We start from the raw sequence: 23,871 nt of genomic DNA, 5'->3' as shown, positions 1-23,871 counted from the left end.
GGGTGGAAAGACCTTGGATCATTGTTACTCTAACTTCCGCGACGCATATAAGGCCCTGCCCCGCCCCCCTTTCGGAAAAGCTGACCACGACTCCATTTTGTTGATCCCTGCCTACAGACAGAAACTAAAACAAGAAGCTCCCACGCTGAGGTCTGTCCAACGCTGGTCCGACCAAGCTGACTCCACACTCCAAGACTGCTTCCATCACGTGGACTGGGAGATGTTTCGTATTGCGTCAGATAACAACATTGACGAATACGCTGATTCGGTGTGCGAGTTCATTAGAACGTGCGTTGAAGATGTCGTTCCCATAGCAACGATTAAAACATTCCCTAACCAGAAACCGTGGATTGATGGCAGCATTCGTGTGAAACTGAAAGCGCGAACCACTGCTTTTAATCAGGGCAAGGTGTCTGGTAACATGACCGAATACAAACGGTGCAGCTATTCCCTCCGCAAGGCTATCAAACAAGCTAAGCGCCAGTACAGAGACAAAGTAGAATCTCAATTCAACGGCTCAGACACAAGAGGTATGTGGCAGGGTCTACAGTCAATCACGGACTACAGGAAGAAATCCAGCCCAGTCACGGACCAGGATGTCTTGCTCCCAGGCAGACTAAATAACTTTTTTGCCCGCTTTGAGGACAATACTGTGCCACTGACACGGCCTGCAACGAAAACATGCGGTCTCTCCTTCACTGCAGCCGAGGTGAGTAAGACATTTAAACGTGTTAACCCTCGCAAGGCTGCAGGCCCAGACGGCATCCCCAGCCGCGCCCTCAGAGCATGCGCAGACCAGCTGGCCGGTGTGTTTACGGACATATTCAATCAATCCCTATACCAGTCTGCTGTTCCCACATGCTTCAAGAGGGCCACCATTGTTCCTGTTCCCAAGAAAGCTAAGGTAACTGAGCTAAACGACTACCGCCCCGTAGCACTCACATCCGTCATCATGAAGTGCTTTGAGAGACTAGTCAAGGACCATATCACCTCCACCCTACCTGACACCCTAGACCCACTCCAATTTGCTTACCGCCCAAATAGGTCCACAGACGATGCAATCTCAACCACACTGCACACTGCCCTAACCCATCTGGACAAGAGGAATACCTATGTGAGAATGCTGTTCATCGACTACAGCTCGGCATTCAACACCATAGTACCCTCCAAGCTCGTCATCAAGCTCGAGACCCTGGGTCTCGACCCCGCCCTGTGCAACTGGGTACTGGACTTCCTGACGGGCCGCCCCCAGGTGGTGAGGGTAGGCAACAACATCTCCTCCCCGCTGATCCTCAACACTGGGGCCCCACAAGGGTGCGTTCTGAGCCCTCTCCTGTACTCCCTGTTTACCCACGACTGCGTGGCCACGCACGCCTCCAACTCAATCATCAAGTTTGCGGACGACACAACAGTGGTAGGCTTGATTACCAACAACGACGAGACGGCCTACAGGGAGGAGGTGAGGGCCCTCGGAGTGTGGTGTCAGGAAAATAACCTCACACTCAACGTCAACAAAACTAAGGAGATGATTGTGGACTTCAGGAAACACCCCCCTATCCACATCGATGGAACAGTAGTGGAGAGGGTAGCAAGTTTTAAGTTCCTTGGCATACACATCACAGACAAACTGAATTGGTCCACTCACACAGACAGCATCGTGAAGAAGGCGCAGCAGCGCCTCTTCAACCTCAGGAGGCTGAAGAAATTCGGCTTGTCACCAAAAGCACTCACAAACTTCTACAGATGCACAATCGAGAGCATCCTGGCGGGCTGTATCACCGCCTGGTATGGCAACTGCACCGCCCTCAACCGTAAGGCTCTCCAGAGGGTAGTGAGGTCTGCACAACGCATCACTGGGGGCAAACTACCTGCCCTCCAGGACACCTACACCACCCGATGCTACAGGAAGGCCATAAAGATCATCAAGGACATCAACCACCCGAGCCACTGCCTGTTCACCCCGCTGTCATCCAGAAGGCGAGGTCAGTACAGGTGCATCAAAGCTGGGACCGAGAGACTGAAAAACAGCTTCTATCTCAAGGCCATCAGACTGTTAAACAGCCACCACTAACATTGAGTGGCTGCTGCCAACACACTGTCAATGACACTGACTCAACTCCAGCCACTTTAATAATGGGAATTGATGGGAAATGATGTAAATATATCACTAGCCACTTTAAACAATGCTACCTTATATAATGTTACTTACCCTACATTATTTATCTCATATGCATACGTATATACTGGACTCTATATCATCGACTGCATCCTTATGTAATACATGTATCACTAGCCACTTTAACTATGCCACTTTGTTTACATACTCATCTCATATGTTATACTGTACTCGATATCATCTACTGTATCTTGCCTATGCTGCTCTGTACCATCACTCATTCATATATCGTTATGTACATATTCCTTATCCCCTTACACTGTGTATAAGACAGTAGTTTTTTTTTTTTTTGGAATTGTTAGTTAGATTACTTGTTGGTTATTACTGCATTGTCGGAACTAGAAGCACAAGCATTTCGCTACACTCGCATTAACATCTGCTAACCATGTGTATGTGACAAATAAAATTAGATTTGATTTGATTTAAGGTCTCTGTAGTGTTGTGGTGTCTCCCTTGTAGTATGTTTTCCTATATTTGTATTTTTAATCCCAGCCCCCTTCCCTGTAAGAGGCCTTTTGCGTTTTGGTAGGCCGTCATTGTAAGTAAGAATTTGTTCTTAACTGACTTGCCTAGTTAAATAAATATAATAAACAAATTGGCGTGTGGCCCAGAGGATGTCCCTGTCAATTAGCAGTCCCCATTGGCCTGTAGAGATGAACATGTCTGCTTTCACTATCCGTCTCTCCTGGAGCTGATGACAGGACCACATGAAAACAGCAGCCTGACTGAAGGCTCTGTCTGATTCTCATGTAGATGTGAATTAATATGGAAAGGTACAAGCTTTGTCCTTTATAAACAGGCTGGTGGGTTTTGGAGACTAGCGTTGGAGTCGATTCCATTTAAATTCAGGAATTTGATTTACTTCCTGAATTGAAATGGACTTGACCCCCAAAAACCCCACTGTCCCTCCCAGCCTAACCCTAACCCTACCCCCTAACCCCTAACTCAGCTCTTTAATTCAAGGACTTTACAACGATGTCTGATACTTTATGTTCTGCATCTGTACAAGGCTGAGATCTGGATTGATGGTCTCTTGGTGCGTCCTCGGTTTGTTTTTATGATGCGTAACGTTGTTAGCTAATAGAGTTAGCCGCTCAGGGTGATGTCACTGTTCTGGAATGTTCATCAGTTCTGGAATCTTCATCCGTGAGTTCTTCAGTGAGTGTTTGTTGAGCAGCAAAGGGGGGACAGAGAACCTCCATCCACTGTAGCCACGATACACATTGTAGATATGCTCAGAGGTCCCAGACAGCATGTTGTTGGCCTTGCCCCTCCCTGTCTCCTAGCTCTGTTATGCACGTGAGCTGCTCATGTCCCGTATACTGAGGCAAGGGCGGCACATTTATAGCATAGTCAATGGTGTTTAGCTAACACACTGGAGACAGTGTCTCTCATTTTGTCGCTAATCATGAACTTTTTCTTTCGTCAAAACTTTCCATTGCCCAAGTAACTGAGGATTATTTTCCACCACTTTGTTTGTTCATGATGTCAACAAAAGTAAAAAGGCTTTGACTTATAGGAATACCTTTTCTTTTAACATTTCATCACTATCCTTGAAATGTCCCGTGAGTCTGTTGCTTTGTTTACCCACAAACCTGTTATTGCTTTCATCAGTACTCCAAGCCAGCTGCACTCTGCACATCCATACATTTTAATTGTACGTGTGCATTTTATTCATAGTTGAAAGGTAAACTCAATTTTCTGTTTATTTTTCTCCTTTCAGATAAACGAGTTGGTGGACTGCAGGGACATAAGCATCGGTGCCTGGTTTGAAGCCTGCATCGACAACGTGTCACTCAGCCCAAAGGGACAGAACAGCACCAGTAAAGCTCCTACAGCAGGGAAGGTTGGCAGGCCTAGCAAAAGGACGAACGGCAAGCTTGAGACAGAGCCGGGCCAAAGCCACCTCTCCTCCTCAGACAATAATAATAATGGGAATAATTCTACTTCTGTGTTGAACTCTGACAGTATTGGGCCAGGGGCTGGGCCCTCCACCTCTCAAACAGACTATACTGCCACAGACAAAGAGAAGGAGGATGTGACGTACCACATCAGATATGATGAGTAAGTTGTCTGTGCTTTCTGACCTACTAGGCTTGCTATCGCAGATTCATAGTTTCCTTTTTGGTTTGCTCATGGTTTTAGAAAAGTTTAATTCAGTTTGGTGGGATTAACCAACTGTGAGTGGTGATGGATCCTACCAGGTAAGACTGGGGTGCTTGGGAGTTCAGGAGGAGGTGTGATTGCATGCTATATATGAATGAATGAATGATCTAAGCCATAAATAACGGCTGTATAACACGATATACACTTACAGTATGTAGTGCTGCACCATTAGATTCAGAGGAGGAGAGATTACATGCCATATAAATCCTTGTATATCTACAATGATACTTCTTGATGTGCTACACCATTGCAGTTGATTTACAATAGCCCCACCCTCTCATTTGACCTTTAACCCAGGAAACAAAAGCTCAGGCACTAATTGAAGAGAATCCTATTTCTCTGATAGCCTTGGTGAGTCAGTCAAATGGAAATCGATGTGCAACAGGAAACCATTTCCTGTCTCAGAGATCCTTTAGAGAAAGGAATAAAAACAATTTGTCTGCAGCGTTGATCCTGGAGTGAGAATGTATGTTTTTAGGACTGACGCATAACTTTCATTTACACACAATTGCTAGGCGGAGAGTAATAGCCAGATGAAATAGACAATATATAGTTCAATTCTGGATACATCCTGTCAGTTTGGAAATCTGAGATGTTGAATTGCATTTTTACTATATTTACACAACTTCCAACTTCTCTAAAAACAACATTGTCAGTAGTTGGTGTTTTGAACAAAAACTGTGACAATGTGTTCCGTTTTACATGCAATCAAAGTAGGGAACATCTGCAACATATTAATGCAAATTTTTTATTTATTTAACTCACGCAATTTAAGCAGAAATTGCCCTGCTGGATGGTGAATGTTCCCCTGTAGGGATGTTTGGGATGTGAACCCACAACCCTTGGGTTCAGAGGGAACAGGAAATGGGGTCAGGTTGGAGCAGCTTGTTCAAAACCACAGCCCCTGATTTATCCCTCCCTGCCTGCAGCTTATAAGGGAATGTAGAATCGGGTGGTGTAGGGGGAAGCTGCTAAATAGAATTTGGAGTCATCTTTTTCTGGTGAATCCATTCAGAAGGAGCCGTTTCCATGGTAACCACGGAGTTCTCGGGAGCGTTACTCTAACCGCCTCATCTCCACATTCTAATTGCTGCCTAAAATTGAGTGGCACATCTAGCATGTCACATGGAGAGGTACAGGAGGCTCGTTGCTGTGTGAACCACATACACCACTGCTGTTGTAGAGTAGCTATCAATCTCTTCAGCCATATTGAAATATGATCAGTGTTTGACTTGGGCAGGAGCTCACCGACGCTGACTACTGGCACCTCACATTTTCTACTGCTTGAGCTCCTGTTCCTCTTATGGAATATTAGTTCAAAAGTATTGTCCAGATCCTGAACCAAAATATACACAGTACTGACACCCAAAATGAGTACCGACGTCTATTTTCAGTCCAAGCCAAGCACTGAGTATGACGATTGCAAATAACATCAACGCATATTTCAAATGACCCCAAGCCAAGCAGCTTCTCTCTCTGGCTCTGATTGGTAAACGGCACAATCTACCTTCCCAGGTTTTTACTGTTTGTTAGAGCGGAGGGTTTTTCTCATCTCCTTTGTGTGCGTTGTGGTTAGGCAAGGCTTTCCAAGGTTCTTGCTGTATAATTTGATGCAGAAAAACAGCCTGTTTCACATTGAAATCTCGAACTAATTTCCAACAAAACTGTTGCCTCCAAGATAAAGAATCCTCTGCATTTTTGTTGTTGCCTGTTTTTCTATACAAGCATCTCAGATCTGGCTTATGGTCTGTCTAGTATTTGGCCCAACCAATGCATGTACATCCATCCAACCAGAAACCTGGATAGCATAAATAATACAATTATCAGATTATATGGTTATATAAAATAGATCAGAAGGAATATATTACTGCAGAGACCATGCAATTTCGGTATTGTGGCAGCTAACACCCCCACCCCCCCCTTTCTAATTTAGCTGCATGGATTAAACCTGGTACATAGATGTAACAGATCTAATTCAGTGTATTTTCATTCAGTCTATTTCACTATTGCTAAAGGCAGACTGAGACCAAATGCCTGCAGGTCCATTGAATTATAAAATAATGCCGCTGTTACAACAGACTTGGCAACCTTGTATTGCGTGAATAGATCCAACCAGGACTGCCTTCCTGCTAGTAAATTACTCCCCCACTGTCCTCTCAATGCACTTCACTTCACTTATCCTCCCTCTTGTTTTCAGATTAAATGTGATTAAACAGATCTTGAATTTTTTTTTCACCGTTTCCATTTAAATCCTCAATTACAAATTAACAGAGAGGTTAACAGAATGTGATCATTTCACCCGTGATGCTACCATGGAGTAATTACGCTCAACTAAGAACAGCTGTGTGTGTGTGTGTGTGGCTCCTCATCTGAACCCAGAGACCCTATCAAACCATGCAGCTTATCTGACAGCCATGGGACCCAGCAAAACGATATTGGTTTTCACATCTCTCCTCTACATGCTGTACATGAGATCTGTCTGGTTGTCTACTTATAATGTTGATCACAGTCTCTCCAGTCAACAATCTAAAACCCAAATTCTAAATTACATTCTAGAATCCCTGCTTCCAGCTCCTCCTAGGTCCCATGTACAGTATGAGGGTCTGTGTGGCCCATGTTGGGGGTGGACCACCGTGTGCTGAACACTTGACTTCTGTTCTGTTCTCCCCCTACGGAGCCTCCTGTTACTCTCCCAGTGTCCCAGCACATTGACTTCTGTTCTCCCCCTACGGAGCCTCCTGTTACTCTCCCAGTGTCCCAGCACATTGACTTCTGTTCTCCCCCTACGGAGCCTCCTGTTACTCTCCCAGTGTCCCAGCACATTGACTTCTGTTCTCCCCCTACGGAGCCTCCTGTTACTCTCCCAGTGTCCCAGCACATTGACTTCTGTTCTCTCCCTACGGAGCCTCCTGTAACTCTCCCAGTGTCCCAGCACATTGACTTCTGTTCTCCCCCTACGGAGCCTCCTGTTACTCTCCCAGTGTCCCAGCACATTGACTTCTGTTCTCCCCCTACGGAGCCTCTGTAATCCCCGCCACCCAAAAAAGGAAATCTGTGCCTCTAGCCTGCTACCCTCACACAGTGTCCCAGCACACTGATGACTTGAAGCTGTTACTGTGCCCAAGCATTCTTCCCTAGTGTCTACTCACCTATACACTAGTCATGTTGATGGACTGAATTGTAAAATGCATTCTAGTAGAATGCATAAATGACTTGCATTAACAGGACACATTAGCATACATGTGTTAAGTAGTGAGGGCCCTATGCACTCCCTCTCTCTCACACACAGACACGCACACATGAACATACACACACATGAACATACACACACATGTAGAGGGTGTTGCTGTGAACCATATGCTGGTCTTTCGCTCTCCCTCTGTGTAAGGCGTCGGCCCGGGGGCTATAGAGGGTGTGTGTGTGTGGGGTACCACGGATTGATATTCAGGACATGAACATGATTGTGCAGGGAGCACATGCAGGGAGAGAGAATGTGAGGGACGATCAGACTGAGGAGGTTGTGTCTGAAACGGCACCCTGTTCCCTATATACTGCACTACTTTAGACCAGAGCCCTATGGTACCCTATTCCCTTTATGGTGCACTACTTTAGACCAGAGCCCTATGGCACCCTATTCCCTTTATAGTGCACTACTTTAGACCAGAGCCCTATGGTACCCTATTCCCTTTATAGTGCACTACTTTAGGCCAGAGCCCTATGGCACCATATTCCCTTTATAGTGCACTACTTTAGACCAGAGCCCTATGGTACCCTATTCCCTTTATAGTGCACTACTTTAGGCCAGAGCCCTATGGTACCCTATTCCCTTTATAGTGCACTACTTTAGACCAGAGCCCTATGGTAGCCTATTCCCTTTATAGTGCACTACTTTAGACCAGAGCCCTATGGTACCCTATTCCCTTTATAGTGCACTACTTTAGGCCAGAGCCCTATGGTACCCTATTCCCTTTATAGTGCACTACTTTAGACCAGAGCCCTATGGTACCCTATTCCCTTTATAGTGCACTACTTTAGGCCAAGAGCCCTATGGCACCATATTCCCTTTATAGTGCACTACTTTAGACCAGAGCCCTATGGTACCCTATTCCCTTTATAGTGCACTACTTTAGGCCAGAGCCCTATGGTACCCTATTCCCTTTATAGTGCACTACTTTAGGCCAGAGCCCTATGGTACCCTATTCCCTTTATAGTGCACTACTTTAGACCAGAGCCCTATGGTAGCCTATTCCCTTTATAGTGCACTACTTTAGACCAGAGCCCTATGGTACCCTATTCCCTTTATCGTGCACTACTTTAGACCAGAGCCCTATGGTACCCTATTCCCTTTATAGTGCACTACTTTAGGCCAGAGCCCTATGGTAGCCTATTCCCTTTATAGTGCACTACTTTAGACCAGAGCCCTATGGTACCCTATTCCCTTTATCGTGCACTATAGACCAGAGCCCTAATGCAGGTCCACTTCTATCTAGGTTTCATAGTACAGCCAGTGGCAGCTAAGCCTCCTCCCCATGCTAATGTGTGTTGTAGCATCCATTCAATGGTCAAATGAATGTCTAAATAACAGTCTTCCTGTGGTCGGGATTCCATCACCCCACCACTGTCACATTTATATGATGGAGGATGGGCTGAGAAGATTAGCACAAAATCCTACAGAAACCACTGTAATTGTATTTCAGCAGAGTGTTAAAGATTTAAGATGCATCTGTCTAGTCAGTGTGTTACTAACTCAAATGAGATGGTCAGACAGATGCATGAGAAGGTCAGAGGAAAGCTCTGTGATTTGTGACACTGCAGTGTGTGTGTGTGTGTGTGTGTGTGTGTGTGTGTGTGTGTGTGTGTGTGAAAAGCATTGTGTTAAGCAGACGTAGGTGAGCTAGTCTCCAGCTTTCACACCGTCCCTTTGAAACGGTAGATCCCCTTGTTGTCTCTTCTCTCCTGATCTCCGCCACAGAGATCCTATGTTTTATACATTAGACATTCTTTTGATGTAAAACTCTGATAACCTGGGGGATGTATTTGAAACATACATACATACATACATACATACATACATACATACATACATACATACATACATACATACATACATACATACATACATATACAGTATAGCCTACACTTGCATCATTTACTCTTTTCTTATGGTGATACATACTTGACAAACTCTTTCTACATCTCTAAGCCCGTTGAATTTGTCCCAGTTCACAGTGCATATTATATTTGCTATCTGAGTGCCTGCATGTGTGAAATATCAATTTATCCAAAGAGGTGAACCTGGACCCAGTTTTCCTTGCATGAAAAAGATTAGTGACTACCCAAGGAGACCGTGGTGAACGATGCTCCCTCACCTTCTTTTTTTTCAATTTGAGAATACACTGAACTGGTAAAAATATTTCTGGAGAATTCTGGAAAATTGAAGTCTGATACATTTGAAATGATATTTAATTACCGCTAATGTCATCCATCGAATGACAAACTAAATGAATATGTAGGCTATAGCAGCATGCAGGGTGGCAGGGTGGCCTAGTGGTTAGAGTGTTGGACTAGTAACCGAAAGGTTGCAAGGTCAAATCCCCGAGCTGACAAGGTACAAATCTGCCGTTCTGCCCCTGAACAGGCAGTTAACCCACTGTTTCTAGGCCGTCATTGAAAATAAGAATTTGTTCTTAACTGACTTGCCTAGTTAAATAAAGGTAAAATACAGGGAAGAAACCACCGTTTACCAACCTGTCTTCCCTCTCTCTCTAGTGGTGGTGCAAATTAGGAATAAACTGTAGGCTTGTGCAGAGGCCCGTCGGTCGGAGGCTTGACCACTTTGAACGGGCCAAATGCGACATAACAAGAACTGCCACAGACAGAACTCCTGAGGTTGACTTGGAGCTCATGTACCACGTACTTACAGTAATGTATACAGAGAAAGTGGTCCACCACATGAACCTTGTCATCACACTAACGAGATCTAGGATCCAAATTCACCGTGTGTCTGCCTTGATGTTCATAAAACTCCACGGACACCTCTTGCGCAGTGGAACCCAGAACGGTATGTTGACCACTTGGTAACGGTGAGGTCCTTTCAGTGCCACAATTTTGAAGGGCGCTCAAATCGCTTAAAATAACACTAATCAAGATCTGTTGCCTAATATTCTTACTCATCGTATTATTATAAATAGAAGATTATCACTTCTCACAATGGTGCTCATTGAGTCAATTTAAATCAATGGTGCTCATTGAGTCAATTTAAATCAATGGTGCTCATTGAGTCAATTTAAATCAATGGTGCTCATTGAGTCAATTTAAATCAATGGTGCTCATTGAGTCAATTTAAATCAATGGTGCTCATTGAGTCAATTTAAATCAATGGTGCTCATTGAGTCAATTTAAATCAATGGTGCTCATTGAGTCAATTTAAATCAATGGTGCTCATTGAGTCAATTTAAATCAATGGTGCTCATTGTGTCAATTTAAATCAATGGTGCTCATTGTGTCAATTTAAATCAATGGTGCTCATTGAGTCAATTTAAATCAATGGTGCTCATTGAGTCAATTTAAATCAATGGTGCTCATTGTGTCAATTTAAATCAATGGTGCTCATTGAGTCAATTTAAATCAATGGTGCTCATTGAGTCAATTTAAATCAATGGTGCTCATTGAGTCAATTTAAATCAATGGTGCTCATTGTGTCAATTTAAATCAATGGTGCTCATTGAGTCAATTTAAATCAATGGTGCTCATTGAGTCAATTTAAATCAAAGCTGAATGAATGTCTCGCAAGATCACATAATGATTAATCATGAAGTATTTGACATCATGTAATATAATAGCATAGTAAAAGCATATATGTTACACCAAATACACCTCAGTCATTTCTTATCTGAAGCTGAATAGTCAACAACAAATCCTACGCCTAAAACTAAACAGCGCATGCCGACAGGCAGGATATAAGCTTTCATTACAGCTGTCCAGCGATCCCAATTGATTGGTGTTTGTTCTGACGATGGACACAATGAAGCACATTCGACAGTGATGATGGTCTATTTTGAAATGAGTTATGCCCCTAATTTGGTTTTTGTGTGGGCATAGGCAGACGTTGCAATTGGAGGATGCATTATATGCATATTCTATAATGATATTCAATGGGCTACAAATGTGGATTGAAAAATGACGTCATTATATAAAATAAATGTGCTCCTTCGCCTAAAAAAAAATAGCACTACTGCACAAATAACATGTATCTGAAGATTTTTTGTTGTGATTTTGCTATACAAACAATTATGCGAATGTGTGATTTGTATCACTTAAAATGTCAGATATTGCATATATGTTACGAACATTTCAAGTGAGTATACTTTGCCCCAAAAAATGTAAAATGAATAGAAAATGTACTCAGGTGTGTTGACATCTTATGAGCATTTTGCATGCATTGAATTAGCCAAGCAGTTCTGTCAATTCCCTCTGAGAGTAATTCATTTAGGAGATTTACACTCCCTGTAGATGCTTTACACAATGAATGCATTTTGGGGAAGATGTTATGTTGTTGAGGAGGAGGATGATAGATAATATTCTTTGCGCTCCCTAGTTACCCTGAGAACGGCGTGGTGGAGATGTGTGGCAGTAACGTGCGGCCACGGGCTCGGACCCTGCTCCGGTGGGACCAGCTCACGGTAGGCCTGGTTGTCATGGTGAACTACAACATAGAGATCCCCGAGGAGAGGGGCTTCTGGTTCGATGCTGAGATTACAGCACTCAATGAGATCTCCAGGACCAACAAGGAGGTCCGCATCAGAATCCTGCTGGGGTAAGAGAGGACATGCTGGGGTAAGAGAGGACATGCTGGGGTAAGAGAGGACATGCTGGGGTAAGAGAGGACATGCTGGGGTAAGAGAGGACATGCTGGGGTAAGAGAGGACATGCTGGGGTAAGAGAGGACATGCTGGGGTAAGAGAGGACATGCTGGGGTAAGAGAGGACATGCTGGGGTAAGAGAGGACATGCTGGGGTAAGAGAGGACATGCTGGGGCAAGAGAGGACATGCTGGGGCAAGAGAGGACATGCTGGGGTAAGAGAGGACATGCTGGGGTAAGAGAGGACATGCTGGGGTAAGAGAGGACATGCTGGGGCAAGAGAGGACATGCTGGGGCAAGAGAGGACATGCTGGGTTAAGAGAGGACATGCTGGGGTAAGAGAGGACATGCTGGGGTAAGAGAGGGCATGCTGGGGTAAGAGAGGACATGCTGGGGTAAGAGAGGACATGCTGGGGTAAGAGAGGGCATGCTGGGTTAAGAGAGGGCATGCTGGGTTAAGAGAGGACATGCTGGGGTAAGAGAGGACATGCTGGGTTAAGAGAGGACATGCTGGGTTAAGAGAGGACATGCTGGGGTAAGAGAGGACATGCTGGGGTAAGAGAGGACATGCTGGGGTAAGAGAGGACATGCTGGGGTAAGAGAGGACATGCTGGGGTAAGAGAGGACATGCTGGGAGGGGTAAGAGAGGACATGCTGGGAGGGGTAAGAGAGGACATGCTGGGAGGGGTAAGAGAGGACATGCTGGGAGGGGTAAGAGAGGACATGCTGGGGTAAGAGAGGACATGCTGGGGTAACAGAGACCTGTCATGGGACAGTTTCCGTTGGGAAAGTCTGTTTCTCTCTTCTAGGTCAGATGATTATCCCAGTTATGTAACTTAGATATTTCTGCTTACATAAGTTAAGAGGACTTTCTCTATTTCTGTTTGTTAACCTCAAAACATCCTAATAGCCTGGCTGAGTGGGTGTAGAGAACATTCCCTGTGGAGCTCTGATGGACTGATTAACACATTCTCTCTCCCCTCCTCTCTTCCCAGAGGGCCAGGGGACGTCATCCCAGACTGTAAACTGTTGTTTCTGGATGAGATCTATCAGATTGAGAAGACTGGAGCACACTCGCTGTCTGCTGTAGATGGACAGTTCAAACGTAGGCCTCAGCACACTCATAACAATACTACAGTCTACAGCCAATCAGGGCTGAGATGGGGCATACCACAGCCAATCAGGGCTGAGATAGGTCTACCTAGTATGCCAGCTGTTCTAGAAGCGCTGAGGTCAAGGGGGTACTGCAAAGAAGTAACTTGAAATTGTTTTCATCAATTAGCCTGAAATTGATACATTTCAAATACTTCTTATATAGCATTCTGCATATTCAATTTAAATGGCAAGATTACATGGGTTATTGGCATCAATACATGCATGTGTGTTTGTGGTGTGTGTGGGCTTATGGGTATTTGTTTTTGTCGTAAGGTTTTGTTCGCCGGTGTGTGTGCCAATTCTTTGCATATGTATCTGTGTGTCTGTGAGTGTGTGCACACCGGTGTATGTGTTTACATGTGCGTCTGTGTGTGTATGTTTGTGCGCCGGGATGGATCCAGGCAAGAGCGGGCCGGAGTGTAAGCACTGCAAGACGGACCCCGAGTCGGAGTGCAGGTTCTGCTCGTGCTGCGTGTGTGGAGGGAAGCAGGATGCCCATATGCAGCTGCTGTGTGATGAGTGTAACATGGCCTTCCATATATACTGTCTCAACCCACCGCTAGCCACCATACCTGACGACGAGGACTGGTGAGCTCTGACCTGGTCCTCCCAGACCACCTGGGGGGTGCTATACTCAACACAGGATGACCCAATGGGCCCTGGTCAAAAGTAGTGCGCTATATAGGGAATAGGGTGCCCTTTGGGATGTAGACAAGACCTGTAGACCTGTGCACTGATGGCTGGTGGAGCAAGTATGATGCACAATGTCAATTGACTATAATGATTGAACATGCATTGTGAGTGTAATAGTCATGTTTACATGTTAGTGCTGACTGAGATATAGCTATGCCTTTAGCCATATGAATAAGTTCCACATTCTATATTTTCCTTTGGGTGCCAGTATAGATTTTATTGTAGGTACCAGATTTCTCTCTCATAGATGTCTTAGTAACACACTGTCTATACCAGAGACACTGACACAAACAGTATACTACCAGTAGTAGTTTCTCTCCTGTCCATCTACATTGACTTCCTGTATTGATCATGCTCTGAGAGGCAGTAGATCAGTAAGGGAGTTATGGTTCTTGTGTTGTGATTGGCAGGTACTGTCCCACCTGTAAGAACGACACCAGTGAGGTGGTTAAGGCCGGGGAGAAGCTGAAGGCCAGTAAGAAGAAAGCCAAGATGCCCTCGGCCCATACAGAGAGCCAGAGGGACTGGGGCAAGGTGAGACACATGGTCTATTACACTAACCCCTGGGCCCATACAGAGAGGGACTGGGGCAAGGTGAGACAGACAGGGCCCTTGACACTAACCCCTGGGCACAAGGTGGACTAAGGTTACATCCCAAATGGCACCCTATTCCCTACATACAGTGCACTACTTTAAAACAAAGTAGTGCACTATGTAGGGAATAGGTTGCCATTTGGGATATAGCCTAATATTTCCTAATGACACGGGTCACACCAGGGGGTTGGGGCCAATTCCATTTTTTTAATTCAGTCAGTAAGTAAAGTTATTAATTCTCAGTTTCATCAGACTTTAAATGGAATTGATCCCAACCCTGGGTCAGATCAGGTCATGGGCATTGGCAGAATCAGTATTTGTGGTTATCAAAATTCTAAAGGGGGAACTGGGGAGATAATTTGGAATTTGAAACGATTCTTCAAATTTGTTCTCTGGCTGTCAAGGACTCTAGCTAAACTATGTGGGGTAACTTAATTTGTTTGACTCATTGCATATTTCAACGGAAGAAAGAGGCGATATCTTGGCCTGGACTGGAGCTCATATTTTAATGCCTCACTCAGAAGGAGGACCTCCTTAGTTCTTTTGGCAGCAGACAGAATGAGTGAGACACACACACACACACACGGGGTGGCAAACAGGACTGTCATTGTCTAGCACTTTGTTCCGCTAACAGAAGCCATTGGCCTGTTGAGTCAGTGTTAGCAGAACAAAGTAGATCTCTTGTTCAAGGCTTGGTAGCGGAGTTACTGAGTGCTCCTGAACGTGTCAGTTGGCAACAGGTAGCAGTGGTCAAGCTTGGGTATGTTCATTATTCACCGAACCCGAAGAGAACGGGCTGAGACAGGGATGGACTACCTGGACTTTAATTAAGAACTACTTGTTTTCTGTTGCAAAATGTTTTGTCAGTGTGCCCTACTGAACAAAACTGTACTTTGCAATGTCAAACTAAAATGAGTATTATTTCTTATTGGACAAGTCCAGGTTGTGCCTTCCCATTTTACTCAGTAGTCTTCTGTTTGGTGCCTACTGAACATGACCCAGGCCCACAGTAAGTTCCTCTGCTCTCACTAAGATGTGTTATTCTGTGTTGGCTAACTCCCTCTCACACTGTGAGGCGACGGTAACTATGCCATTTAAAATGTTTTGCTACAATGTGTTCTACTGAACGCAACCCAGGCCCAGGTAACACAGACAGGACCTCGGTAAGTTACTCTGACTAAGCCACAGTGTTTGCTGTTTCCCTCTCACACTGTGAGGCGATGGTAACAATGCTATTTAAAATGACTCAGCAGAGTGAAGTTCTTTTCCTGGAACCAAAGTAGGGGAAAATAGCTAACCCCATTGTTTCCCAGAAATACACCATGGATGTGTACCAAACGGGACCCTATTCCCTATGTAGTGCACTACTTTTGATCAGGGCCCATGAGGTTCTGGTCAAAAGCAGTGTACTATATAGGGAATTTAGTGCCATTTGGAACACATAGAATGCTAATTGAAAACAGACTATTCTGTACATTAGTATGTATTTATGTGCTAAACAAGGTGTTTTGGGGGGGGGGGGGGGTTACTCATGGTTTGGGAATGTTATGAGAGAGAAACACTGAGGAATGAATCAAATTGTCCAACACTTTAATAAAATAATCATTTCCAGCCCGGAAAATGGATTCTTGTTATACAGAAAATGCTATTCAGGTCTGATTAGGCTATATGGTAGCTAAAGCTTGTACTAGGAAGTCCTTGGTTTATGTAATGTGTGTGTGTGGTCCAACGTGTGAATACATGCTAGCTAAAGCATGCATGATTAAGTCCTTCCCCTGAATGCCATGTTGATGTTACAGGGTATGGCCTGTGTGGGGCGCACTAAGGAATGTACCATCGTCCCCTCCAACCATTACGGACCCGTACCTGGGGTTCCCGTGGGAACAACATGGAAGTTCCGCGTTCAGGTGAGCCAATGGAAACGAGGTTTGGTACCATGTGACCATACAGTTGGGGTGATGCAGGTTTGGTGATTTCTCAGAAACTCGGAGAGAACAGAGAAAATGTAATATTTTCTAATCATGAAGATGTTGATTCTGGAAAATATAGTTATTTTCAGTTAACTTTAGAGGTTCATAGTTATCTAATATTCTGACACTAAGGATTTGTTTACATAGCCAGTATTACATCTATCACACCATTGTTCCTCCCCCTCACTCCCCCCCCCCCCCCCCCCCCCCCCCCCCCATATCACCCATCCTGACTCTCCCCCACTCCTGTTCACTCCCTCTAACTATCTTCTCCCTTCCTGTGTTCCAAGGTGAGCGAGGCGGGAGTGCACAGGCCCCACGTGGGAGGTATCCACGGCCGCAGTAACGATGGCTCCTATTCGCTGGTGCTGGCTGGGGGCTTCGAAGATGAAGTGGTGGGTGTTTTTCTTTTTCTTTTTTGTGTCTGTCGTTGTGTTTGAGCTCAGCAATCTAGGAGCGTGGGAGTGTAGGAGAAAAAACAGGTGGAGGGAGATCTCTTTAACCCGGTTTTCCCTCCTCTTGCCTCCTCTGTCTGGCAGACCCTCTGATGTCCCATGCTGTTTGCTCTGGCCCTTTTAGCCTGGTAAACACTGGGGGAGGATGGTAGTGTTACCCATCTATCTGGTTCTCACACCGCTGTCTCTCTTTCTCCCACTCCTTCTCTCCCTCTAACACGTTTGACTTTCTTAAAGGATGGTCACTGTACAGCATAGCTCTGGAGAATGCACAGCACTGTGATGAATGTTTTCACATTCGCTAGGTTTCCATCCAATTGGTGACAGATTTTCATAGGAATATTCTCAAATCAGTGAGTAATGACGTAGTGCCCACAAAATTTACTTTTTCCACTTAAGTTTTCATGGACCAAATAAAAGTAAAAAGTTCAATGTGTTTCCATCACATTTTCAACTCCACCAATACTTTGTCACAAAAACGGTTTCGTTAAATAGCGAATGTGCTCTTGCCGCTCTATAGCCAACAGGCTGCAGGTACAGTGTGGGTAGACTGTTTGGGTAAACTAGTCTACATGAGATTATTAGAGCGAGAATATGTTTATTTTGTCAAAGACAGTCGAGTGTCAATCATCATGTCATCAGAATAAGACCCTTTAATTGGAAAGGAGCATCAAGATCACCACCGTTCACGTTCACCACCCTGTGAGGTTCATCAGAGGTTATTTCATCTGTAGCCTAATCCACCACATGGTTTCACAAGTCTCAGTGGGAGGACCACACACCATGTCATCGCGTTACAACAATATGATGGTTATTAAATCAACATTTACACATGAAAGGTGTTTCCAACGCCAATTCTCGCAAATTATTTTAGACACAAATATCCTACCAAGTCATATATAAAAATGTTACCAAGGATGGATTTAGCTATTTTGACTGGATTTAAAATTGTAACTATGTTGATTTAGCTGTGTGCTTTGAGCTGTCATAAGAGATTTCAACTTACTCAGCAAAAAAATACAAAGATTAGCTAGTATGTGCAGAGACAGTATTTTTAAGAGGTGTGTGTGTGTGTGTGTCTCTTTTTAACCCTATGACCTCTACGTTAACCCTCAGGACAGGGGAGATGAGTTCACCTACACAGGCAGCGGGGGTCGCGACCTTTCAGGGAACAAGCGCATTGGGGAGCATTCCTTTGACCAGACCCTGACCCACTACAACAGGTACAGTAAAGAAAGCACTGTACCACCTGGCCTGTTTCTCTCCCTGACGTTTCAAATAGATACCTTTTTTCACTGTCAGACCTTTTTTTTGGGGTCGTCCCACATCAACACACAATTATTACACAGATCAATTATTTAACTGGTTTCAGGAACATCCACTAGTTCTAGTCATCACGTGACCTTTAACCCTTGACCTCTCAGGGCCCTGGCGCTGAACTGTGACGCCCCCATCAACGACAAGGATGGGGCGGAATCCAGGAATTGGCGTGCGGGGAAGCCGGTGAGGGTGGTGCGGAGCTCCAAGGGCCGACGTATCAGCAAGTACGCTCCGGAGGAGGGCAACCGATACGATGGCATCTACAAGGTACACTCGCTTTTATTTTCATTCAATCTTTATTTAACTAGGCAAGTCAGTTAAGAACATATTCTTATTTACAATGACGGCCTACCCCGGCCAAAACCTAACCCGGACGACGCTGGGCCAATTGTGCGCCGCCCTATGGGACTCCCAAATCATAGCTAGGGCACTAACATCCCCCTCTCAGGAACATGGACTGGATATCATGTCCTTTTGGAACCTTTATGTATGTAAGTAGTCTCTCTTAGTCCCTTGTGAAAAATAAAACATTCATTACAGATGTAATACAAACCGAGTGGAAATAAATGGGGTGCAGATATCAGAGGGGTTGATCCTCATTAGGAGTCTTTTGAGCACCATGTTGATTTCCCCAGATAGACCAGACCAGAACGGTAATCTCAACCCACGTAGTTTCAGGGATGTTGCTTCTCAAACAAGACAAGATGAGAAAATACATGTTATTTTTGAGATGAATCCCTGATTACCACAAACAAATCTAATCACATTTTTAGTGCCGTTCCTGTCTCACCATGAAACTCCAGTTAGTTAAACAGCATCAACATCAATGGGGCAATATGTACCCATACAGTTATAATGACAAGAATGGGCCTTCACGTTGTAGTCTTCTGTGGATGGTCAGTCATTCTATTTCTAATGTGTCTCAGGTGGTGAAGTACTGGCCAGAGAAAGGGAAGTGTGGTTTCCTGGTGTGGAGGTACTTGCTGCGAAGGGATGACCTGGAGCCTGCTCCCTGGACACCTGAGGGGCTGGCACGCATCCAGACACTGGGCCTGGCTGTGCAGGTGAGGGGTTTACGGTGCTGTTTTCTAGGACATTATAACCGTATGAGAGGACGTGGGTTTGGTTATGACTGCTGTTGTCTCTTTTATGTCTTCATTTCTCAATTGAATGTAAAACTGATCAGACTCTCCATTGTGTGTAGTTCTGTGTCCTTTGTTTGTTAATGTTGATATTTATGTCTGTCTGACTGTTTTCATGTGCGTTTAGTACAGTATCCTCTTGCACATCATTGTGCATTATGAGTTAGTTATAATGCATTGTAATACTTGCCGATGTTTTCATTTTCCTGTCTTTGTGCCTCTACTCTACAGTGTCGCCATTTTATTTTCATCTGTCTCTCTTTGTCTCTACAGTATCCTCCAGGCTACGTGGAGGCCATGGCCAACAAGACCAAGAAGGAGGCTAATGCTCGGCCAGGGTCCAGCAGGAGCAAGAAGCACCCTGGACGGGGCCGGCCGCGGCTACAACCTCTGAAGAAGAAGGTGAAGGAGGAGGATGAAGAAGAGGAAGAGGAGGAAGAGAAGCCCATGGAGGGTACAGACCAGTCACAGAGTAACGGCAGTCAGGAGACAGGTACCTGTTGAGACACCGCTAGGGATATAGGCCAGAGACCGAAGAGAGATGGGTTTTTGTTACCTTTAGGTGTACAGTTTATATCTGGTGCACTGCTATGTAGGCATGGGCGGAATTGCCGCTAGGGAAACTGGGGACATTTCCAATAGATATAGAACTAGATATGCCAAAGCATTTCGGGGGTGTTTTAAAGGTGTCAAATAAAATGTTACCCATACGATATGTGTCCATGCATCCGTAAACAATGTGTGTTGGTATGCGTCTCTCAGAGGTGTGTAAGGAATCGACGGAGCCCCGAGCCAAGCGTCAGAAGATGGAGGAGGCGTTCCAACTGACAGAGCAGCAGCAAAGCCTCATCAAGGAAGACCAGCCCAACAGAAAGAACTGGGACGAGGCCATGGGACACCTCAAGGAGGGGCCGGTACGTAAAGGTCACAATGCGACATGCCATGACGCAACAAGGCACAGTACAGCAGACGCCATGGCAACAGCACAAACAGCATCTAAACGAACACAACAGCAGCTCACAACTCAGTCCCCTTAATTAATTGTATACAACCAATATTACACCGACACACAGTTCTGATTTAAGACTAATATTACTGGAACAACTATTATGATGAATGTGAAGCTACGGTTTCCATGGTGATGTCTGTACCTGTACTTCCTGTCTCTGTTTCTTTAGAACTTCCTGAGGAAGGTGGAACAGACGTTTATGTGTGTCTGCTGCCAGGAGCTAGCCTACCAGCCCATCACCACCGTCTGTGCACACAACGTGTGTAAGGTTGGTGTTCACAAACTGTGTGTCGGTTTCAACTGAATCTGCTGTTTTAAATGTAGTGATTATTGTCCGATTGTGGTTTCATGATTTCATACACATACAGGTGTAGAATTAGAAATGACCATATGGCACTGTACAGTTAAGGAGTTGTCGTTCTTTGACTTCTGACTGACCTGTGGCATTCTCGGTCTGTTCCTGGTCTACCCCAGACCTGTCTCCAGCGGTCGTTTCGTGCTGAGGTGTATACCTGCCCTGCCTGTCGCCACGACCTGGGGAAGGATTACGTCATGGTCCTAAACAAGACTCTACAGCTGCTGCTGGACCAGTTCTTTCCTGGCTATAGCAAGGGCCGATGAGGACAAGACACCTGCACTTACCCAAACAGTTACACACAGACCCATGATGCATACAAACAAACATAGGCATACACACTTATTCATACATTGGTACACAGTATACACACACCCTCCATCTCCTAGGCAGCAGGGACTGACCCCACCTGTTGGACTTGGACTGTCCCCATTTACGTCACCAGCCTGAAGTCATCCAAGCCCCAGGAGAGCCTGGAGCACCATGCCCCTTCACCCCCAATGGGTTCCCATCCCTGGGTACCAACACCCCCCCACCACCACCACATGATTTCCCTCTCTCCCTCCCTCTCTAATTTTCCACATCCCCAGTCCACAGAACTCATCAGTTCATCGCCATCTACCTGTCCATGTGAGGAACAGCCAGAGAGGATGCTAATACTAACCATAGCCATGTAGAGAATATGTCTCTAAGTATGCTAACGCTACTTAGCCTCCAATGAGAGGGGGTCAGGGATTACCACCTAGGAGAGAGGGTTGATGGGAAATGTAGTGTACAATGTTAAAGGTTATTTCTTTATTACTGGTCGATTTGATCTTTAGACACAAATGGGTTCATTCTTTTAAAGGCCCAGTGCAGTCAAAAACGAGATTTTCTTGTTTTATATATATTTCCACACTGAGGTTGTAATAATACTGTGAAATTGTGAAAAGTATGATAATGGCCTTTTAATGTAAGAGCTGTTTGAAAAGACTGCCTGAAATTTCAGCCTGTTTTGGTGGAATGGAGTTTGACCTTCTATGGTGACATCACCATGTGGTAAATTAGTTAATAGACCAATAAGAAAGAGGTCCAAACCTCTCTGCCAATAACAGCAAATGCTTTGTTTTCCCTTCTGCACTCAAACCACTCCCAGACAGTCCTAGCAAAGTTCTTGCTTGAGAAATTGCTATTTCTCAAGCAAGCTATATAAGGAGCTATTTTTGATTTGTTTTTATTGAAAACAATCACAGTAAGGTACTTTGTTGTAGCCTTGTACGAACCACCCTTGTCTCACGAGTTCACATTCTGATTCCCTACACGGATATCCAGGATGGTTTGTACGAGGCTAGCTTAATTGTTTCCTAGAAATGATTTGAATATTGAGATTAAAAAAATCTGCGTTGGACCTTTAAAGATGTTCCTCCCTTTCTCCTCTGTTCCTTGTCTGTCTGTTCTTGTGGTGATGTTCCTCCTTTTCTCCTCTGTTCCTTGTCTGTCTGTTCTTGTGGTGATGTTCCTCCTTTTCTCCTCTGTTCCTTGTCTGTCTGTTCTTGTGGTGATGTTCTTTTTCTTTCAAATATTTCAGGATTTTTTTAAAGACATGCAAATGCAAAATGGTTTAAATAATGCTATGGTCTCTAAAGCAGCAAACTGTGATGTTTATTACTTCCTTCCTACCTACTGCTCGAAGTGCTTTATATACAAAACAGAAATGTTCTTCTGCATTGACTGGCAAGCTAATTGTGTCCTCCTCCTTTGAGCTTCTCTTCGTCCCCCCCTGTCTCTAGGGTTGCAAGATTCCGGTAACTTTCCAAAATTCCCAGGTTTTCCAGAAATCCTGGTTGAAAGATTCACGGAATCAGGGGGGAGAAAAGCAGGAAATCCAGGACTCCTTCAACAGGGATTTCTGGAAAACATTTGAGAAACGTTTGCAACCCTACCTGCCCCCCAGTCTTGTACCGTACCGACCCCTACCGTGGACTACAGTACTAACAGTTCTCTAGACGTCAAGTGGATGCTTCGCTTCAGCATTAATGTTCTCTGTTTTTATTGTACTTGTTAAAAAGAAAATGTTGAAAATAAAAAAAGTGTTGTCTATCATTTCCTATACTACTACAACGTATGCCATTTTTCTACCATTTTAGTTGCCTATTCTATTTTAATCTGTAGTTATTTTTGTGGCAAACTTTACCTGCTGCTGTGTCAGCCTGAATGAAGAGTTTCATTGCTTCATATTGTGATCTGAAATTTTATACATGGTATAATAATACTTGATATGTACCTAATTAAATATTTTGATTCCAGAAAACAACAACTTGCCTGTTCAGTTTCCTTCACATTAGAGGAGGATAGTGGACTTAGCCTGGTCCCAGTTCTGTTTTGTGCTGTAGATCAGTGTTTCCCAACTCCAGTCCTCCAGTACACCCAACAGCACACGTTGTAGCCTCGGACAAGCACACCTGATTCAACTGATCAACTAATCATCAAGCCCTTAATGAGTTGAATCAGGTGAATTGGTCTGGGGCTACTACAACATTGTCTTCTGTTGGGTGTCCTGCAGGACTGGAGTTGGGGAAAAACTGGTGTAGACAACGATCATAGGAGTTGGCCAGGAGGTACAAATGGATCTGGGACCAGGCTTCCGCTGGCCTCACCTGAAACTTTGGTTTCAGACTCAGTATGGGTCTCCCTGATTGATATATAAGACCCAAACAAAAGGACAGTGGAAAGAGGTAAATTTAGGCACTCGATAAAGATCCCCGTCTCTATACATTACTTAGGTCATGTAGGAGTCAGAGAATGATGATGTACAGGGGGGCTCCTTTTACATATACCTACCTACTGAGCTGATGAGTAAAGCCGGGTCCTTTGCTGATTAGTAGAGCCGGGTCCTGCACCCACTGAGCTGATTAGTAGCCGGGTCCTTACCTACTGAGCTGATTAGTTGAGCCGGGTCCTGTACATACTGAGCTGATTAGTAGAGCCGGGTCCTG

At 44.7% G+C, this 23,871-nt stretch overlaps 1 protein-coding gene across 1 annotated transcript in view; it reads left to right on the top strand.

Annotated features, from left to right (window-relative positions):
- The window catches only part of LOC109892330 (E3 ubiquitin-protein ligase UHRF2-like), a 51,219-nt gene extending 28,027 nt beyond the window's left edge, over positions 1 to 23,192 (top strand). The window contains exons 3-16 of the mRNA XM_020484801.2: positions 3,900 to 4,240; positions 11,940 to 12,158; positions 13,199 to 13,308; positions 13,760 to 13,946; positions 14,462 to 14,585; positions 16,445 to 16,552; positions 16,906 to 17,010; positions 18,187 to 18,293; positions 18,495 to 18,657; positions 19,317 to 19,454; positions 19,806 to 20,025; positions 20,295 to 20,446; positions 20,711 to 20,809; positions 21,016 to 23,192. Coding sequence (XP_020340390.1) covers positions 3,900 to 4,240; positions 11,940 to 12,158; positions 13,199 to 13,308; positions 13,760 to 13,946; positions 14,462 to 14,585; positions 16,445 to 16,552; positions 16,906 to 17,010; positions 18,187 to 18,293; positions 18,495 to 18,657; positions 19,317 to 19,454; positions 19,806 to 20,025; positions 20,295 to 20,446; positions 20,711 to 20,809; positions 21,016 to 21,162 — 2,220 coding nt within the window. The 3' untranslated portion in view covers positions 21,163 to 23,192. The remainder of the gene's footprint in view (positions 1 to 3,899; positions 4,241 to 11,939; positions 12,159 to 13,198; positions 13,309 to 13,759; positions 13,947 to 14,461; positions 14,586 to 16,444; positions 16,553 to 16,905; positions 17,011 to 18,186; positions 18,294 to 18,494; positions 18,658 to 19,316; positions 19,455 to 19,805; positions 20,026 to 20,294; positions 20,447 to 20,710; positions 20,810 to 21,015) is intronic.
- Positions 23,193 to 23,871: the final 679 nt, after the last annotated feature.

Source organism: Oncorhynchus kisutch, linkage group LG6, assembly GCF_002021735.2.
Source record: "Oncorhynchus kisutch isolate 150728-3 linkage group LG6, Okis_V2, whole genome shotgun sequence".
Taxonomy (NCBI): domain Eukaryota; kingdom Metazoa; phylum Chordata; class Actinopteri; order Salmoniformes; family Salmonidae; genus Oncorhynchus; species Oncorhynchus kisutch.
Note: the sequence above shows the minus strand (reverse complement) of the source record. Positions and strands in the feature narration are given on the sequence as shown.